General features: G+C 40.0%; 1 protein-coding gene across 1 annotated transcript; it reads right to left on the bottom strand.

Moving 5' to 3' along the window:
• Positions 1 to 6,062: 6,062 nt before the first annotated feature.
• Positions 6,063 to 19,958, bottom strand: LOC124118977. The gene is made up of 9 exons (XM_048382779.1): positions 19,903 to 19,958; positions 16,460 to 16,492; positions 15,915 to 15,928; positions 11,556 to 12,011; positions 10,612 to 10,662; positions 10,264 to 10,467; positions 9,630 to 9,752; positions 9,350 to 9,503; positions 6,063 to 7,162 (listed from the first exon to the last, which is right to left on the bottom strand). Exons 2-9 carry the CDS (start codon positions 16,476 to 16,478, stop codon positions 6,777 to 6,779), a joined length of 1,407 nt encoding a protein of 468 aa, XP_048238736.1. The 5' UTR covers positions 16,479 to 16,492; positions 19,903 to 19,958; the 3' UTR covers positions 6,063 to 6,776.
• Between the last annotated feature and the right edge of the window lie 355 nt (positions 19,959 to 20,313).

Here is a 20,313-nt window from a genome sequence, read left to right as displayed (position 1 = left end):
TTTTGGTTGAGTCCCATCTCAGAGTGAGGCACCTAATTGCCAACACACAGAGTCAGCGATGTAATCCACACAGCCACCTTCTACAAAAATGGAAGCCCGACAATGGATAGTCTAGATCAGACATATTTTGGTACCCTCAGATTTGCACCATTCTGGCGTAATGAATTTGTTTGGCTAAAATCATATTTCAATCATGCAAACGCTACCTTTGAAACGGAGCTGATTCCTTTTTCAGTCAATTCGCGTCCTACGCCCGTCAATGACACTAGTATTATATTTGTTGAGAAAGGAGGTCATTTTAGATTTCTCGTGAATTCAACACCACATATCTCCCATGATAACAGACCTTACTGCACGTCTGGGTATGTGTCGAGGCTGTTGATGTCAATGGATATGTAGACGAGGCTGCTGTTCTGGAAGCAGTTAATGTGGTTGTAGTGGCCGATGTGTGTGTGTGTGTATGTGTGCGTGCGTGCGTGCGTGTTAGGGCGAGGGGAGCATTAATGGTTTCTTCCATAGTGGTATTTCCCCGAAAATGCCTCAACACGACTGCATTACAAGATGGGAAAAAATAGTCAACTTTCTCTTGATGTTGAGCCTACAGCAGTTCAGCCTTTGGTGTCTATATTTCGTAATTTTGAACAGAAGTTGTTTGATAAGTGTTACATTATGCAAGGTCTTCGTGCAACGTTGTTTGGGATGACTTTTGCTTGGTAATTACCAAATTATTTGGGTATAGTCTCAATTCAGAGTGAGGCACCTATTTGCCAACACACAAAGTCATCGATGAAATTCACACAGCCACCTTCTACAAAAATGGAAGCCCGACAATGGATAGTCTAAATCAGAACTATTTTGGTACCCTCAGATTTGCACCATTCTGGCGTAATGAATTTGTTTGCCTTTTATCCTAGTTTTATATCGATTTTCATTTTCCTGCTCGGGGCTAAATTGCAGTTATTAACATCGCCTTGTTCTCAATTCGGGTGGTGAAACACCCACTGCACATGTCAGTCACATTCACTCGCATACACATGGTACATTCAAAAGAAGAATAAGTGAATGCAGGCTGAAGGTTATGTTGTAGTAGTGTGCTACCAGTTACTCAAGATAAAGGAAAACACATGACTAATACAGTGGCGCTTCTGAATATACAGCATGGGCTTGCCTTGGGTTATTTGCGCTACATGGCACACACATTTAGACTCGTGCTTACTGTCTACTTGACTGACGTGCACACGTCCTTGTGAATGTTTGAAGGTCTTTCTTTTCAATACCTTTTTAATGACAGGTCGAGTGACAATGGTCTTGTATGTTGATCACAATTCACTTGTTTAAGCCTATCACATGTTCACCACAATCTTTAAATGTTGTGCATGTGGTTGGCAGGTGCAGGTGTTACGATATCAACAATGTTCTGTACACTAGTGTCTTCAAAATCAACAGGTGTGCAAGTGCTCAATACAGCTGTTTACACCATAGCCTTGTCATTTCAATACCAAAATTATAATGCGACCATTACTAGCAATTGATTTATAAAGACCGATTTAAAAGGGATTTGATTTGAAAAGAAGTTGAATGTGCCTCGTCAAATATTGACCTGTATAGCAAACAAAAGTTGACACTTGCACTACGAGGACGTGAGAAACACGTGGTTGAATCCACCAACTTGAGTGTCCCTCTGTATATAGACACAATATAATATACCACAAGCAGACCCTTGAAATACGCTATAGATACACGTTACTCTTTACATTCAACATTGGTAAAATGCATTCATTGTTGATAACAAAAGGGACGTGATTTGTCCACAGCTGTGCATTGAACTTTTCACTTCGATCATAAAAGAATAAGTATATGGTGTCTGGTGCAGTTGTTAGGCTTTCAGGAATGTTGTTTTCATTGATAGTCTGCTATTCAAACACGAGAAAGGTGTTCAAATCGCATTCAAACTAATATGATCTTCTTTACGCCTAGAACTGTTCAACTTTTGCTAAATGTTTATCTGCATGATTATTTGTTGTTAACCATGTTCACCAGTCATCTGGGGTGTTGGAGTTTGCTGTGTAGCATTACGTCTCGGAGAATACTATGACCATGGACCATACCAATGGTTGTGTGTAACACATGAGTGATAAACATTAAGACCTGTACCATTTGGGGCTTTATTCACACATCGAGCTTCAGTGCAGTGATATAACTGAGCTGGGCCAGACACTGGAAGATTAGTGAACAAGACCCATTCATGTCACTGGTAGAGTGATTTGGATCATGCCTTGAAGTATAAACGAATGATTCACAGATTGTTGGGGCAAGACCCTTCAAGTCATCTCAAACGTTCATTTTTCTTACACACAGCCCTCTCGCCTACTATTTTTGTTGACACTCCTACACTACCACAACAAACGGCTCTGTTGATCGTCATGTAACACCAAGCCCTTTCTTGTTCTTCTCAAAATACAGTAAACTACGTTTATAACGAACACGCTTATAACGAACTGACCGATATAACAAACTTATTTTTTAGTCCCCACCATTTGTTGTATTAATGTTGTACATATGCTTATAACGAACCAAGGTTATTACGAACTAAAATTAGTGGTCACTCCGAGTCAGTTTTAACCGTAGTTTGCATACTACCTTTCAGTCATATGAGGAAAGGTCAAACAAGCAATGCACACAAGATGATAAAGGCAACTCAACGTGTGGTGATGTAAAGAGACAAGCGGACAAAGGCAACTCTACTTCTTAGTTTACTGTATTACTATCATTCAGTACATCTTTGTATGTCTGTAACCATCTGTTATTTTCAAATATCGACTCCCTTTTGACAGCACTTGTGGCATAATATGGCACACAAGTTCAGTAGCGTGTATGGCCACCATGTGCGTTGACAACTTCCAAACAACGCCTTCATGGACTTTCTGACGCTTGTGAACACATGATTGGGAAGACGGCGCCATTGTTGCTGCAAAATGGTGCCAAGATCTTACAAATTCTCTGGTTGGTTCTAGAGAGTGCGCAGACTTCTGCCAAGCATCCCAGACGTGTTCGATGTGATTGAGGTCGGGAGGCCTTGACGGCCAGTCCATTCGTTGTCAAAATTGCTGTGTGGGGTCTGGCATTGTCGTGTTGGAAGATCAAACCGGGTCCAAGTTCTGGTGCCAGTACCTGGTCGCGGTAAGCAGCAGCGTTGAGGTTACCATGGGTGACAAGAAGACTGGAACGTGCATTGCCACAGAAAGCACCCCACACCATGACACTACCGCCTCGAAATCTGTCAACTTCCTGTACACAACACTGGGCGTAACGTTCATGACGGCGCATCCACATCCTCGCCCTACCATCAGCAAATCGAAGATTAAATCGGGATTCATCACTGAAGATTGCTTGATTCCAATTCCTCTGAGTCCATCGTAAGTGTCGCTGTGCCCACAATTGACGTTGACGCCTGTGTAATTGAGTCAGAATAGGCCCGCAGTATAGCCGTCGTGCTTGCAGGTGAGCAGTTCTCAGACGGTTTCGAACAGTTTACGCACTCAGTCTACCCCTAAACAGTTCATTTCTGGTTGATGTAGCCATCAAAAATCGGTTACGGAGGTGACGTAAGACAATCTGACGATCCACTGCATGTGACGTCACACGTGGTCGACTTGGCCTCAGCGGTGGTACCCGTGTGCTGTAGACGCGTCTGTAAATCATAAACAGTCCGTCGACCACAACCCATCGTCCTTGCGACTTCAGCTATGGACCTTCCCGTCTGCAACATGCCGATGGCACGTTCACGTTGCACATTTGAAGGCGTGGCATGATAAATGGCCTTAAAGACTTTTGTTTGCTTGTGTTTTTCTTTTTTTGTTAATGACTGCTAACCAGTGTGGCTGAAAACACGTGCGGTATTATGGCCACGTGACCAGTAGCACGTGAAAAAACATTTTTGCTACTTTAGTGCTGTGCCCATGATTTTCATCGATTCACCTGCACAAAAACGGGTGTTATCTAAAGACAATACATGGCCATTACTGTTTAAGTACACAATAAGGGCCCACAATGATAACTGGTCAAAATGTTTAAAAGTTTAAGATTGTGAGGTTTTTAATTTGGTTCAGTATATATATGTAAACTGTCTAAAATTCTGTTGACGAAGGACAGTAAAACAACTATCACAGATATATGTTTAAAACTAGTACATAACCATACAATATGACAATTCATAACATTAAAATAGATAAATATGGGCTATATATCACCAGCAAAGTGAGGTCACCATACTGAGGACCATGGACCCCAGCAGGATCTACACCTTCTCTTTAGTCACTGGCGACCATTGACAGGGTTTAGCCGGCGATTTAAAACAAACAAATATTCTACGAAAAAAACGCCTTCGAGGATATAGCCACTAACAATCTCAGTTAATAGTCATATACTACCACTTTATAAAATATATATCTTGTGTACATCAAAATTTATTAATTAATTCTATTTCCTTTTAAAAAAACGATGATTAAAGAAGCATGTATTTGATTAAACAGATCCGTTATTGATGTTGCACTGAAATGGTTATCCTTTGTGATAGAAAACTCAATACAGTCAAGCAGCTCATCAAATCTGGACTGACAACCCAAATAGGTTTAACCGATATTTGGTTTTATTGCATGTAATTTATTTACACCCACTTAGGTGTCCCACTTCTTCTGAATTAGATCTCTGATGTAAGAACTGATAACAGGCTTATAGTCACTGTAGGGAAGAAGAAGTGGTGTCACAGATTTGTTGAGAGCTACTTTTGCATCATCATCACCCATTGCATTGCCAATGATACCAACATGACTGGGTAACAAACAAAAGACGATGTCGTATTGGCCATTTGCAAGATTATTATATACTTCTAAAATGTCAAGAATCAGAAGATAAGTAGCGTTTACATTGTGTAGTGTTTGTAGGCATGACATTGAATTGGAGAATATGATAAATTGCTTGCACTGTCTTTGTTCCTGAATATATCTCAATGCTGTGTGTATAGCCTTGGCTTCAGCAGTGAATATCGAGCTATTACCTGGTATTCTAGAAGAGATAATTGTTGATCCAACGACAGTGGCACTATCAGTTTTGCACCACCCTTGGACCCATCAGTGAAAATAGAGTGGTGAGAATTATACTTTGATGTTAATTGGATGTTTTGGGTTTTCTAAGATTGGCAATTGTTAGGTCTACCACTGGTTTGACAAGTTGCCAAGGAGGTGTAGGCAGCAGCCTATTTGGCGCAATAATATCCAGATCTATGTTAGCTGATATCATATGTGGCTTAATTCTGATCCCAAGAGGTAGGGCAAGTGTAGCTTTAGACAGAAACAATTCTTCATCAGTGGGATGAAAAACACAATTATATATTAGATGTGATGGATTTGAATATAATTCAGTAATATATTGTAATGCAAGTTTAAGACGGCGTCGTTTTCAGGGAAGGTTCATCAGCCTCCACGTATAAACTATGAACGGGAGATGTCCGGAAAGCTCCAAGAGAGAGCCTCAAGCCCTGATGATGTATGGAATCCAATTTCTGTAAATTACTTTTACAGGCTCCACCATATATGATGGAACCATAATCCAGTTTTGAGCGAATAAGTGATCGGTACAAATGGAAGGTTTTCTGATGCCCTCTTCATTTGGTGTAAACCCATTGGCAAGCGACCATTTATGTATCTTATTCAGACACAATTGTAGTTGTCTCTCAATAGCATGCATGTTTTTACCCCGACAAGAAATATTAAAATCACCTACAAACAGCGAGCCATCTACTGAATCGCTAAACACTTTTGAAAGACTATTGATCTTGATACTGAATAGTGTGACAGACAAAATACTCTCTTTTGGGACACCCTGATCCTGATTGTAATGGTCAAACAGGGTTGTACACACTCGGACTTGAAATTGCCTGTCGGTTAAAAACTGTGATATAAAATGAGGCAAACGTCCTCTCAAACCAAAATCATGTAAATCCTGTAAAATTCCAGTAAAAGGTGACTTACGGGATCGGGTGGTCAGGCTCGCTGACTTGGTTGATGCATTATGGATTTTAAACCACTGAACAACTCTCCACAGGACTAAATGTTGATTCAAAGGCATGGTACATAGTGCATGATGTTTGAAAGTTCACATAATTAAGTACGGAAATGGCAATAAATGGTTTATTCACAACTGTCTCCCAGTTTTTAGAGAATGAAATTGATATGAATATTCATTTTGCCTCTGGTATTATCCTTCATTTATGTGTAATATTTATTATTTATTTAATTTCAGAAGACAGGTCATTAGTTTTGAGTCTTTGGTGAATATCATTACCACATTTAATTTACTGAGGATACAAAGGGGGCCATCACAGCCTTATAATTGCTGCACACAAACCTATCCAAGATGATATCAACACTGTCATGTTGACTGCTGCATCTTGTATCGGCTGACAATTATCTTCAGCTTGTGTCTCCTCAGTATCAGGGGCAATAACCTTTGAAAGTCACGATATGGTTGAAATACTGCCGATGGGTTTAACTCACTCATTAACTAATGTCAAAACATATGTCTTTCATATGCATAGCAGGGCATGGTTTTACATTTGCTGGGCATACATACCCCAGCCAAAAAAAGTATCCCAACAGCAGATATTGACATTGGGATGGCCCAGTCGATTGACGCAGGCTTCTTCTCTTCAGATGCAGCGTGTGTCTCCTCAGTATCAGGGTGATCTTCATATCCATAACAGAGCATGGTGTACCTATTTACTGGGTACACATATATACCACAGCGCACACGCACATCACGGCAGCGGATATAAAGACTGCGGTCGTCCAGCTGACTCGTGCATCCTCATACATGTTCTTCTGAAGTTTTAAATCAATCATCTTCTCCACTTGTTCAGCTGTAGAGGTGAGGATTCTGTCAAGAGCTTCCAGGTGAAGCAGCTTCGTGTTGGTGTGTGTGGTATTTTCCGTGACATAATTCTTGACGTAACTGATGGCGTATGGTGGAATGCCAGTTTGTTCTGACATCATCTTCACAGCTTCCTGTACTAGTGGTGAATTGTACAGGTTGGGAATGTTTTCTGGGTCCTTGAACTGCGGGTCACACTCATCCAGGTGAGTCAGCACCAGGTGGTAGGACAGGACTGAAACACGATACATTTAATCAGCACAGGCGAAATAACACAACTGAAGACACTATAGTATAGCGATCGTAAACAAACATCCTAAAGCATATCCCACTTATCGTATATGGATACACATTTCGAAAGGTTTGACCTGATATTAAGCCTCATTTTTATACATGCATTCTGTTTAATGAAAGCAACATGTCATTTCAAAAGTGGTTAACCTGAATAGTGTCCTTGATATTCATACTTGTGGGAACTAATACTTATATCAGATGTTATTCTACAATTTACAAAAAAAGACTGTGCTTACACACCCGTGGGTGAGAAACCCATTTGAGATAACTGGTATCAAACATGTGTGTGAGACCAAATTCAAAGCCTGTGATACTCCATGGTAATGACCCTAGGTCAGATTGTGACGGACTACTTTCCTGATCGTAAGTCACTGAAAAGTTGCTTGTGCGTCAGTCGAATGTCCACCTACGTCTGTGTTGAAAGGTATGTTTTTAGAGTGTACCCCAACCCCTATTGGATGTCACAGCAACATATAGATATATCCCCATGTTATGGGTTTTCGGACGCTTGAGAAACATTTGCTAATCACAAGAACCGTAAAACATCTCATTTACTTATAAAAAAAACTTTATCGAAACCTCAAGCCATCATCTGATTATTTACAATGTCTGTTCACACCATAGCCCTCTTTTAAGCGGGAGTAATTCGCGATAAACATGGCCGTCCGAAAAAGTATATGACGTCCGAAAACACGACCCCACGATATATCTCTCTCCTCTACAACCCTCACTTTGACGTTGACTAAAATTCAAAATACTTCACGCACACAAATTGTTTTGAATTATGTTGGAAATTCCATCTTCTGTGATAACATCAACCGTCATTTTAGGCAAATCAAAAGGATTGAAAGTGATCTCTGAAAATTGGGTACCTCGTAAATCTTGTGACTTTTGATACATTACTAAGTCATTATTCATGGCGTTATTTGGTGTGTGTTCAGAAATCTTAATATCGAATATTTAACCCAATGATTGAATTTCAAGAATAGCACACGTGTGATCCCGGGAATCTGTTTTACACCAAATCACCAATGATAATTCGAAAACGATATCAATGAACCCAGAATCTTTAGAATATTTTGGAATAGCACGAGCGCCGAAGATGGTGCTTACAACATCACGTTTCACGAATGCCACTTATGATGAGACCCTTATTAGATCACGTACATTTAAAAAACTCAGCTGCGATACATGCATCCCTGAATTCCACCTACATTTTATAATCAAGTGACAAATGGTCTTTGCCACAAATCATCTGGATGAAATCAAGCGAAATAAATTTGGTCTGGAAGTGAAAAGCGTGCTCGGAAAACTGTAGTATTGAAATGTGAACAAAGCAAGTTTCAGATTTACACTGTGAAATGTTTTCTCCTATTTTGAGAGATCCGTTCGTCTAATTATTGCAAACATGACGCTTTTAAGAATATTTGTGTATCGTAGCACGAATTAAGGAATCTGACAGAATCTGCCGTGTAGTAATCTCTAGTGCACACAGTTGGAGATTTTTATCTATGATTGGATAAAATCAAATAGCCTGTTCTCTTCCACTAATTTCCCCACTTGAACAGGAAATAAAGGAGACCATATTTCGATTCATGCAGAAATATTCCGCTTGACAAAACACTTTCAACAAGACTGAATGATGGAGATGTTATTCAAAAAGTGTGTATTCAAAAATTGGGGACACTACTGAGCTGTGACGTGAATTCGCACGTGTCTCTAATGGGTGGCACTGGTGGGGCAAGGCACGCTCACCTTTTCGAGAATACCTGGTTTCATCACAATGTCATGGTGATTCATGGGGGCATGCTGTTGAAATGGTTGCATTTATACCATCGACTTAAGATGCTGTTACATAGGCGATTTGATACTGTAAATGACCTATTCATATGCCATGGACATTCCTTAGTGGTATTTTGGAAATATTTAAACTCTGCGGTTTGGCAATATTGCAGTAGCAGCAGTCAAATTTACTAATGGGGAAAAGACCTAGAAAATGCTGCTAAGTTTAGTTAAGTCACACAATTTCAAAATGGAAAATACATAAACATGTACATGTGGCTACAAATACACATGACAGTTTTACTTGTTTCTGAACTTGAGGGTTGTGACATCAATCTCAACTCACCACCTTCTCCCCCTAATCGTATGATAGCATTAAGCTGACGCTTCAATTCATCACCCAGAGTGATGCCATGATGTAGAACCAGAACAACGCATGACACATCCCTTCGCGCCTGTTGTTGGTTGATTTTCACCTCAAGCGTTTTCCAGTTTCCTATCTTGAAATATACAAACAGAAAACAATGCCTCAGTAGGTTATAAATGCTGATTATACAAATGTATATTTCGATTTCTATTTTGTCCATATCTAAAACATTGAGACAATGGTACGACGCATTGCTTACCTGAGCATCGAAACGGACCCGTCCGGAAGCAATAGCTTCAATACTCTCCGTTTTGAAATCACTGGATTCAAATATTCCTGGCATGTCAATAATCCAGTGGTCACCATATTGTGAAGGCTGGAACTGTAAAATAAAATGGTTTGAGTGAAAGATGAAACAGGAGACATGAGGTCATGACTGGGATTTTAGTGAATGACACTGACACCTGGTCAATGTTTTGGCATTGACATGTCCGAGTTGGTAGAAAGCTGAGAATCATTAACAAAGTGCTAGGTGGTGCATGAGTTCCAGTTCAAGGATCAGGACATGCTTTACGGAAACGTTAATGATAGGTCATTATTTCGAAGATTGGGTTAAAGACTTTCCAATGATGCAAGAGGTTATATGTTTCTAGTGACCTAATTCAGCAGCTTCAAGATCTTTAGTGAATGTGTAGGTAAGCAAGACGTTTGTTAAAATAAATATCATGATCATTGTGGATCCTCACTTTAAGAACCTCAGAGACCAGTGTGTAAAGATACGTCACCCCAAAAAACAATAGATGACGACAGAGGAGATTTCTTAGTATGAACATGCTTCTTTTTGTTAAATGAAGTCAGGAGAGTTTCAGCACAAGTTTCAGGACAATACTTACAGTCCTAGTAAGTGAGTTGTCGTGACTACCAACGGCATAGTAGGTGGTAGGTTGGGCAGAATCCTTTAGTGCTGCTCTCAAGCCATTGCAGAAGGAGGACTTTCCAGCACCGCTCGGACCAAATATCAGGATCTTCCCATGTATCAGCCTCCCTTCCTTGTCATGCATGTGTTCATAAAACATGTCTCGGAGTCGTTGAACCTCCTGCAGAGAGTTTAATTGAAGCAATGTAAGAGGAATATATCGAATATATATTAGTTACAAGGAGCGTTCAACAATTTGCAAGAGTTTGTTTACTATGTATTATATTCTCGCATGTTTCGAACAATCACATTTATCTATTGGTACCTGTGCTGTCCATCTTCCTCGTTTGGTCTTCTTTGGTCCCCATGCAAATTGCTGAAAATGTAGAGCCAAGATTAGGTTGTGACGTGACCGGAACCAAGGTCAGCTGTCTACCAAACACTCAGTAGATGTTAACAAGTGCATCCTCATATCTTTCATTCCCTTGTCTCGCGAATACCTATACCTTCCAAAGCCTTCAGAATGAAAGAACAGAAAATGTTTAAGCACCATGTGAACAAAATTTCACTCAATAAAAGCAGACATCTATGACTAACAATGACACAACAGGAGGTAAAGTTAGATCAGGCACACGTATAACAATTGACTTGTGAGTCACATTAACTCAGAAGTCACTGGTTTTATATTTAATATGTCCACCTCAATCATCAATTCAGGCTACAACATGTGTCGCGCCGTATGCCTAATGATGTTAGTATATATCTGTTGAGACATTGATCCAGGTCCTGCTGGTTTACTTGTTGTACTGGTCGCCTTCTGACTTGCCTGTCAAGACGGTCCATGGCAGGCGAACATACATGCCATGGTACAACATTAACGTTCATATTGCTGAGGAAGTCCTTTGTCAGCCTTGCAGTAATATGGTCTTAGTGTCATCATGCTGGAAAAATGTCGTGCCTGGCTGCTGTTTGATAAATAGTAAGGTACGGTCACAAAACGTCTGTGGAGTAATGTTATCCTGAATTACAACAAGTAGTTGGTGATTGATTGGAACCCTAGTGGTTAAAGCGATATGAAGAAATACTGAGATGTGTACAGGAAAAAAGGATGAAGTGATGTCTTTAAGTTCTTCACCTATATTTAGCTCAAATACCAGCCACATCTTTTAAAAGGCTACTCTTTTTTAAGTATGCATGTCTATGTTACATGTTCATTGATTGGTCGTTTAGGTATTATTAGATGCAAGTAGGTAAATTTTTCACACTTACCATTAACGTTTCATCTCTCTTTTGCTTTTCATCTTTCTCATCCAGAAGGCGTTTGTTTTCTTGCTCAGCAGTTTCCTTCTTTTGTCTTGTCTCCACAGATTTTCGGGCTTCATTTTCTGCACGTGCTCTTGCCTCTTCTGCTCTCACTCTCTCTTCCTTTGCAAGACCCTGTGCCTCAAGTGCTTTTTGTTTTTCAATGTGGGCCTGTTCTGCAGCTTGTTCAGCTCTTCTTGCACTTTCAGTTGCTTCTTCCTTTGCTTTACCAGCAGCCATCTTTTCCTGTTCTGCACGTTCCCTCTCCTCATTTGCTCTTTGGTTCTCCTTTTGGGCTCGTTCTTCGGCATCTTTAGCTCTTATGTTACTTTCATTTGCTTCTTTTCTTGCTTCTTCAGCACGTTCCTTTTCCTCCTTCACTCGCCTGGCCTCGTTTCTTGCCACTTCTTGTGCCCGTGCTAACTGTTGTAAAGGATTTTTGTTCAACTCCACAGTTAGATTGATATATCATTATGACATATAAATAACCATGTCTTGGCAATACAGGTACGTGACTGGCTGCATGAGCAATGATCCATGTCATGAAGCACGCTCGAGCTCTGTTCTGGACCTGTTCTAACTCTTGTTTGAAACATGTATGAGACAGTGTATTGTTCAATTTGCAATTTTGCTAAATTTCAAATTCTTCAAACATTTGAAACATTATCAACTAACATATACGAAATATCAAGCTTCAAAAACCAACAATCTCAGAAGTACGTTTTGAGGAGATAGAGCATTATGGTTCTCAGGAGACCATAATGATGTATTTGTTTTTGGGGATTATTGCGGAGAATTGGACCCTAATTGTCTTGTTTGGGTTCATACTGTTCAAATGTAAAGAAACAGAACATTGTAGTGACCATATAGTCAAGAGCTAATCCGACCATCAGAGAAAAACTTGGAGCAATAAACAATAGACTAAAATTTCACACAAGCTTGAATAAGAATTAGAAAGAAAGACTGGAAAAAGGGGAAAACGTGCAGGCTGACATAATGAGTTAAACTACGAATATGATGAAAGACCAAAGACAGTATTATTATTACCCAAGGTTATTCGATCGGTGTGTAAGCATGAACATGCGTGTACTAAATGATAGATCAGGATCAGACGTTAAATAGTAACTAGAACAGAATCTGATTATCTTCCCTTGACAGTCAACTTAGCCTTATCACATGATCTTAGAGATCTTACAAGACCTATTTCAACATTATTTCAATAATAAACACAAATTTAGACTCTGCTGTAGAGATCTTACAAGACCTATTTAAAAATAGTTTTTTGATCAATCGCGGGACATCATGATGCACTGCAACCTTACGTAAATAAACTACACCAAAATCAGCCAAACTGGTTTGGTAGGGAATGCGAGACACAGAAACGTACCAAATATGTCCTCGAAAGTTTAGGATTAAGAATGATAGTGAACATTGTAATGAGTATTTAAACGCCAAGCCTTTTAAGGCAACTTGTAAAAGAAGCAAAATGAATATGAAATGCCTGTCTCTGAAGAAGTTATAAAAGCTGCAGAAAGGAAAGATTGTAAATTATTTTGGAAAATGATTATAAAATATCGCTATAGACGTGAGTTGGGATCCTCATTTATCACAGCTGGTGATTGGTATGCCTACTTGAGAGAACTGTTAAATCCACAAGAAAAACCAGATCACTGGTCTGATAAAGATGTCGCAGAAAACCATTCTACCAGAGACTGTAGAGATGTCTGTAGAAACTGCGATGAACTAGCCAGTGTGGAAATGTTAGAACATGAAATAATACATATTATACACCATTTGAAAATTGGCAAATTACCAGGACATGACGGGATCATATGCATGATGGGATCACGTGAAGCCTGTTCTCAGTTGTTACCCTTTATAAGCGTCTTTTGAAACCAAATTCTTGAGGCAGGTCAAATCCATGAATCATGGAATCTTGTGCTTATTGTCCCATTACATAAATCAGGCTCCGCCATGTTAGATATAATAGGTATTCATATCAATTATTGAATCTCGCATACACGTTTGGATCTCCACCCAACAGATACTATCTGAATGCGAAGCAGGATTTACTCTTAATATTCAGTGACATTAGAATTTTACCATATTTTTGTTGACTTCATTTGACACTGCGGATAAAAATATACTTTTGTACATGTTGCTCAGTAAGGGTGAACCCTATATCGCCAGAGTATTGAAAACAATTCATAAAACAAGTTTGTAAATTTGTTCTTGGCAGCGGTTATTTCAGACAACCAAAGAAACGATACTCCAGACGTTGCTGTTACATGCTTAAGCACCTTGATGACTTTGGGGATATAGACTAGGGATCAGCTGAAATCCTTCTTTTCGTATGGATTTGCATATTCGTGGATATCCCAGGATGTTCTTAAAATATGTTCTTAAAAAAACCCTTTAAACAACCGTATAACAAAACAACAGAAAAAAAGTTTGATACATTGAATATTAATAAAACTCAAATGTGCACATGTATTCAGATACAGTACACAGATGGTGTTCCGCAAGAATGTTCCTACAGCAGAATGTTATATATGTACAATTGGCCTCATGGCAAAATGTCTGTCAAAATGGAACTGAGTAGCACACATTAAAGCAATTTATGCAACCGACTCCACATTGCATTTTCTGCCAGAATGTTACACATTAGCCAATAAGCGTGATATACAGAAGTTTAGAAAGTACTATGAATTTATTTTATTTCGAAAATGAATTGACTCCTTACCAAGGAAACAGGCTGCTTTTGATTTCAAATTTACTGAACCAAATTAAAAAACTTCACAATCCTAAAATTTTAACATTTAGACCAGTTATCATTGTGGGCCCTTATTATGTATTTAAACAATAATGACCACGTATTGTCTTCAGATAACACCCGTTTTTGTGCAGGTGAATCGATCAAAATCGTTTTTTCACGTGCAACTGGTCACGTGGCCATAATACCGCACGTGTTTTCAGCTATACTTGTTAGCATTCACTAACAAAAAAAGAAAAACACAGGAAAACAAAAGTCTTTAGTGCCATTTGTCATGCCACGCCTTTCAAATGTGCAACGTGAACGTGCCATCGGCATGTTGCAAACGGGAACGTCGGTAGCTGAAGTCGCAAGGACAATGGGTTGTAGTCAACGGACTGTTTATGATTTACAGACACGTCTACAGCTAACGGGTACCACCGCTGATGGCCCTCGCCAAGGTCGATCACGTGTTACGTCACATGCAAAGGAACGTCAGATTGTCTTACGTCACCCCCGTAACCGATTTTTGACGGCTACATCAACCAGAAATGAACTGTTTAGGGGTAGACGGAGTGCGCAAACTGTTCGAAACCGTCTGAGAACTGCTCACCTTCAAGCACGACGGCCATACTGCGGGCCTATTCTGACTCAATTACACAGACGTCAACGTCAATTGGTGGCACAGCGACACTAAGTATGGACTCAAGTCGTCTTCAGTAATGAATCCCGATTCAATCTTCGATTTGCTGATGGTAGGGCGAGGGTGTGGAGGCGCCGTCATGAACGTTACGCCCAGTGTTGTGTGAAGGAACTTGACAGATTTCGAGGCGGAAGTGTCATGGTGTGGGGTGCTTTCTGTGGCAATGCACGTTCCAGGCTTCTTGTCACCCGTAGCAACCTCAACGCTGCTGCTTACCGCGACCAAGTACTGGCACCAGAACTTCTGCCTTTTATGGCAGCACATGGACCCGCTTTGATCTTCCAACACGACAATGCCAGACCCCCCACAGCAATTTTGAAAAGGAATTCAGAATGCGGGAGTCAACGTCATGGACTGGCCGTCAAGGTCTCCCGACCTCAATCCCATCGAACACGTCTGAGATGCTCTTGGCAGAAGTCTGCGCACTCTCCAGAACCAACCACAGAATCTTCAAGATCTTGTCACCATTTTGCAGCAACAATGGCGTCGTCTTCCCAAGCATCACAAGGTCCATGTGGAGGCGTTGTGTGGCAGTTGTCAACGCACATGGTGGCCATACACGCTACTGAACTTGTGTGCCATCAGATTCTTATGCTTGGGACTTATGAATTAAACTGTTGATGTTATTACTGAATACCGTAGGTGCTTAGAACAAATTATGGTTACCACCGTTAATTTAAATCCTTCTTTGGACATTAATGATTAAAAATTACCTTCTCGGATACATTTGTCCCTTGTATATCATTTATGGGATTACTTTTAAAAATGTGAAGTTTTTAATTTGACTCAGTATACATTGACAGGATTTTCATCTTTAGTGACTCTCTCTCTATGAAAACTGCCATTGAAAGAAATCTTTAACATTACTCACATCAGCAGCATCAGCTGAAAGGGAAACATATAATACTTGCAGTCTGGTTGATTATTGACATTGAAACTAAAAGTCGTAGAGTTATGTTGAATTTCAGTTCAGAGATGAGTTTTCAAAACTTTAACAATATTTCATTATGTTTGTTTAACATAACTCCACATTGGGATGATATGAACACCTAGGGTTATAGTTCTATTGTGAACAGCTTGGCAAGTTCAAGATAGGAATGACTCAAGACATGAGAGAGATGTACTGTACTGTACGTATTATAGATGATAAAGTGAGTGAGTGAGTGAGTGAGTATGGTTTTACGCCACTTTTAGCAATATTCTAGCAATATCACGGCGGGGGACACCAGAAATGGGCTTCACACATTGTACCCATGTCGGGAATCGAACCCGGGTCTTCGGCGTGACGAGCGAACGCTTTAACCACTAGGCTACCCGACCGCCCCTATAGATGATAAAGCAGGAACTCTATAAAAGCCGCCACAGATGTTGTTCTCCCTGTGATATTAGTTGACATCAAGATATATGTATACTTACCATAGCCGAACCAGCTCATGCTTTATTGATGAGCTGAAAAATGCCAAACCAATCACCTGGCATATAAAGTACATGTGCGGGTGTAAAATATATACTGATCACCAAAAGTTCCTGTGACATTGAATAAGATTTAATGCAAAGTTATGGTTTTTTTTCCAATTCTGAAACAATTTCGGTTTGCAACGGATAAAAGACTCCTGTAAGTGTTCAAATGGTTTAATTTGACATACTGACTTTAGAAAATGCGTGGTTTCATAAAAAAAACATGAACCTGGCAAAATGACAATTTATAAATCAATAGCGTGTGGGTCTACCTCTGGTTGAGATGCAAGCAACACATCTTTGTCTCATGGAATGGACCAGGCGTCGCACTAAGTCCTGTGGGACATCTGTCCATAATATGTTGGAGCATGTTTCGAGTTCCTGGAGTGGAACACGTGGTTGACGTCGAAGGCGCCGATCCATCTCATCCCACATGTGCTCGATTGGTGAGAGATCATGGGAGCGAGCCGGCCAGGTGATGACATTCACGTTGTTTTGTTGAAGAGAATCCTGAACAAGTCGAGCAATATGAGGCCGGGCGTTGTCATGTTAGGCCGGTAATACCAGGGCCATGACGACGCAAAAACGGTAGAACAACAGGGCCGATGATCCATTGAGATTTCCCTCTACCACCATCAACTGGGTCCTCTGTCTTGCTGTAATCCCACCCCATACCATGACGCCGCCGCCCCCGAACCGACCTTCTCCGGTGACACAATTATTGACGTAACGTTCTCCTCGACGTCGGTTTCACTCGAATCGGTCCATCGCTGTGGCTGAGGTGAAAACGAGTCTCGTCAGTGAATAGAACTTGTCCCAACTTCAAGTGTACCAATGGCTCGCAGACGCTCATTTTCGGACAGGCGTGGCATTTCGTAATGTTGAATAATTGCGTAATTTTGTTGTTTTTCTGAGTGGTTGTTGTCAGCACGATGCTAAACAATGCATATGGAATCCCGTTAACGCACATGTTTTTATACCCATTCTTGGGTAGTGAAATGCATGGGGCTTGCATAAAAGACAACCTTTGCATGGAAAGCATGCTTTTCTGTAGCAGTTGCGTTTTTGTGACTTGATTCCATACATGTACTACAATATTGAAAACCAAACTTTACTTGTTTGAAAAATACACTAAAATATTGCTGTCACAGAAACTTTTGTTGAAGAGTATAGTAGGCATTCTGTTTCTAATACTAGTTTTGGCGACATAGTGTGGTTGAAAATGTTTTTCTCTCCCCAGCAAATATACTCTTCAAGAAAAGGGAAATGTTCAGTTAAATGTGCATATTTTATTTAAATGTGATTGCCATAAGGATGAGACTTAACATGGTGATAGTCACATGTTGTGTAGACATGATGGCAATACAGATTGTCCTGTTACAAGACACTCACGTTCACGAGGGGACGTTATGATCAGTACTTGGTGTGACCACTGTGTGCTGTTAGTCTACGGAATTCTGTGGAATTCTCCTCCGTGCTTCCTACAACACGTTGGCCATTTGTGCAAGTGTCTTTGGTGTATGCGTCCTCCCACAGATACTCTTCAGGTTCAGATCTGGAAGGCCATGGCAGGACATATGACGTTTGAATTATGAAGGATAGTGACGTTGTGTAGTGTAGTGTAGCCTTGTCAGGGTGAAATGACTCCCTCTGTCGGTTGATAATCGGACGAAGGCACCGTTGAACAATTTGGTCGATGTCCCGATCCAGACTCGCCGCCAGTTTCTCAGGGTCCATGCATGTACGGTGTTGCTCCATCGCATACGTTGTCGTCTATGCAAACGTTTCAATTCATGGATACATACCGGTCTTCTGGGTCTAATTATCACTACTCGCAGACGACTCCTGATTGTTTGGTCTGATACATTTCTCTAAACAGGCACATGTCCTGCAGTCTCGGTGGCAATAGCATGTCGATGACTTAGGGGAAAGACCCGGATGTAGCGATTTTGTACAGAGGTGCTGACTCTTTGTCCACCGCTTCTATGACGATATTGTGTTGAATTGAGGAGATCCTACCGACCCCATAAACGAGATATGGAGCTGAGGTGTACGTTGAAATGACTCTCCAGCTTCAAGACGTCCTCTATCGACGTTGCGATTGACAGCATTCAGTCTCTGGAATTTCCCGCTTCCAGCATATCGAAAAACGTAGGACCAAATCTTGACTCATATTTGACCTATAAGTCATTGTCACTTCACATGATTGTGACAACCTCCACGTGCATTCTGCTATTACTTTCCTCTCAATAAAATGTTCGTGCTGTCTTATTAAAAAAGTTGTATAAAGCTACAAACGTTTCAAACGGTTGTGTTTGTGCGCTACACCAGTTAGTGAACATGTGACTAACACAATTAAAATAATGTTTTGTATTGAATGTTTCATGAATGAACAAAAAAATACATCCTCATTATCTCCTTTGTGTTTCCTTCTTCTTCTAATTGACGATGTATCAGTTGGATTCCTTCTACGTCTGGGTACAACATACATGGAGTGGGCATAATGACCAGACAATCGTCTGTGTTATCTAACGGTTTCACGTGAAGCTTTTGTGTCATTTATTCTGTCAGCTTATCAAATACATAGTTGTCTCTGAATTGCATGCAGATAAGGGTTGTATCTTTTAAACATCTTTCACTTGCCCATCTTAGCAAAACAAATCATTGTGTGATAAGACCGCCTCCATAGATGGAAAGCATGTATTCCCTGTTTTTCTCCCTATGATTTCAATTGATACCAAGCTGAATGTACATTTACCCATCTAAGCTAGATCTTCCTTTACGTTCCGATGGATGATAGAGCATGGCTATTCTATGTCATTGACTGCTTGACAAACGGTAAAAATATTTATACCGAAATTTCAACTTTACAGTCTTAAAGAAGTTGTTCCATTAATTGTGTCTACCATGTCATCCTTTAACTTCTAAGTAATGCCTATTAAACAATTTATTGATGCACTTTAAAAAGAAAAATAGTCATCTGGTATATATTCATATATTTGGTTGCATATTTTTTAGAAGAGAATTCTTATCAATATGAAGAGGGTTTTGTAGCTTTTACTTTTTTTTAAATCATCCAAATTTACCAAATTCAACAAAACAGTTTAACTCATTTCTGTACACAGTGGCTTAAGCATATGTCGCTGCTTCATTCCAATATCAAATGATTTTACATTTTACCAAATAATCAAATGAGTCATATATAAAAAAACATATTACTTAATACAATGCTATAGCCTCGTTCATAGATAGAAAAACTAGATGTTGACACGAGAACAATAAGATATTGTAAAGGTAAATCAAGATAGTATATTTGAGACACAAGAAAGGCTCACATCTTTCACTTTTAGAATGTTATAACGAAGGAAGATACACCAAGGTCAATTGATATGTTAACTTACGTTGTGTTGCCGCTTGCGAGGAATAACACGTCCTACCAGCTTGGTGTGCACACATTGACTGCGATAGTTGCCAGGGGCGGCGGTATAAACAAGACGGCTCCGTCCAGATCGGTTGTGTGCAACGCCCGACAAGCTGACAACTAGATAGCTGAGACAATTCAAGCGACCATACAGGTGTGTCTGCAGTTGTCTGGTTGGCGTATTTGAGGTACATGTTTCAATACTCTTTCTAATACTACCTATTCTTGTCATATTATACATATATATATATATTATATTGTTTACAAAATAACCTTTGTTCTCAACATAGCAACATAAAAGGTTGATCTTTCTGTTTCGTGTAAAGCCTTGGTGTCATTATTTGTGTAGCCTTTTAAAAGACATATTGTCTCTGGATGCCTGTGTTGTCAG

Source organism: Haliotis rufescens, unplaced genomic scaffold (assembly GCF_023055435.1).
Source record: "Haliotis rufescens isolate VD_foot unplaced genomic scaffold, xgHalRufe1.0.p SCAF_41, whole genome shotgun sequence".
Classification (NCBI taxonomy): domain Eukaryota; kingdom Metazoa; phylum Mollusca; class Gastropoda; order Lepetellida; family Haliotidae; genus Haliotis; species Haliotis rufescens.
Note: the sequence above shows the minus strand (reverse complement) of the source record. Positions and strands in the feature narration are given on the sequence as shown.

Bases quoted from the DNA above. Each gene is read 5' to 3' on its own strand.
- LOC124118977 (XM_048382779.1), bottom strand. The intron at 10,468-10,611 runs GTACCAATAGAT...AACTCTCTGCAG, and splicing joins GAGGAAGATGGACAGCACAG to GAGGTTCAACGACTCCGAGA. The intron at 9,753-10,263 runs GTAAGTATTGTC...TTTATTTTACAG, and splicing joins ACAACTCACTTACTAGGACT to TTCCAGCCTTCACAATATGG.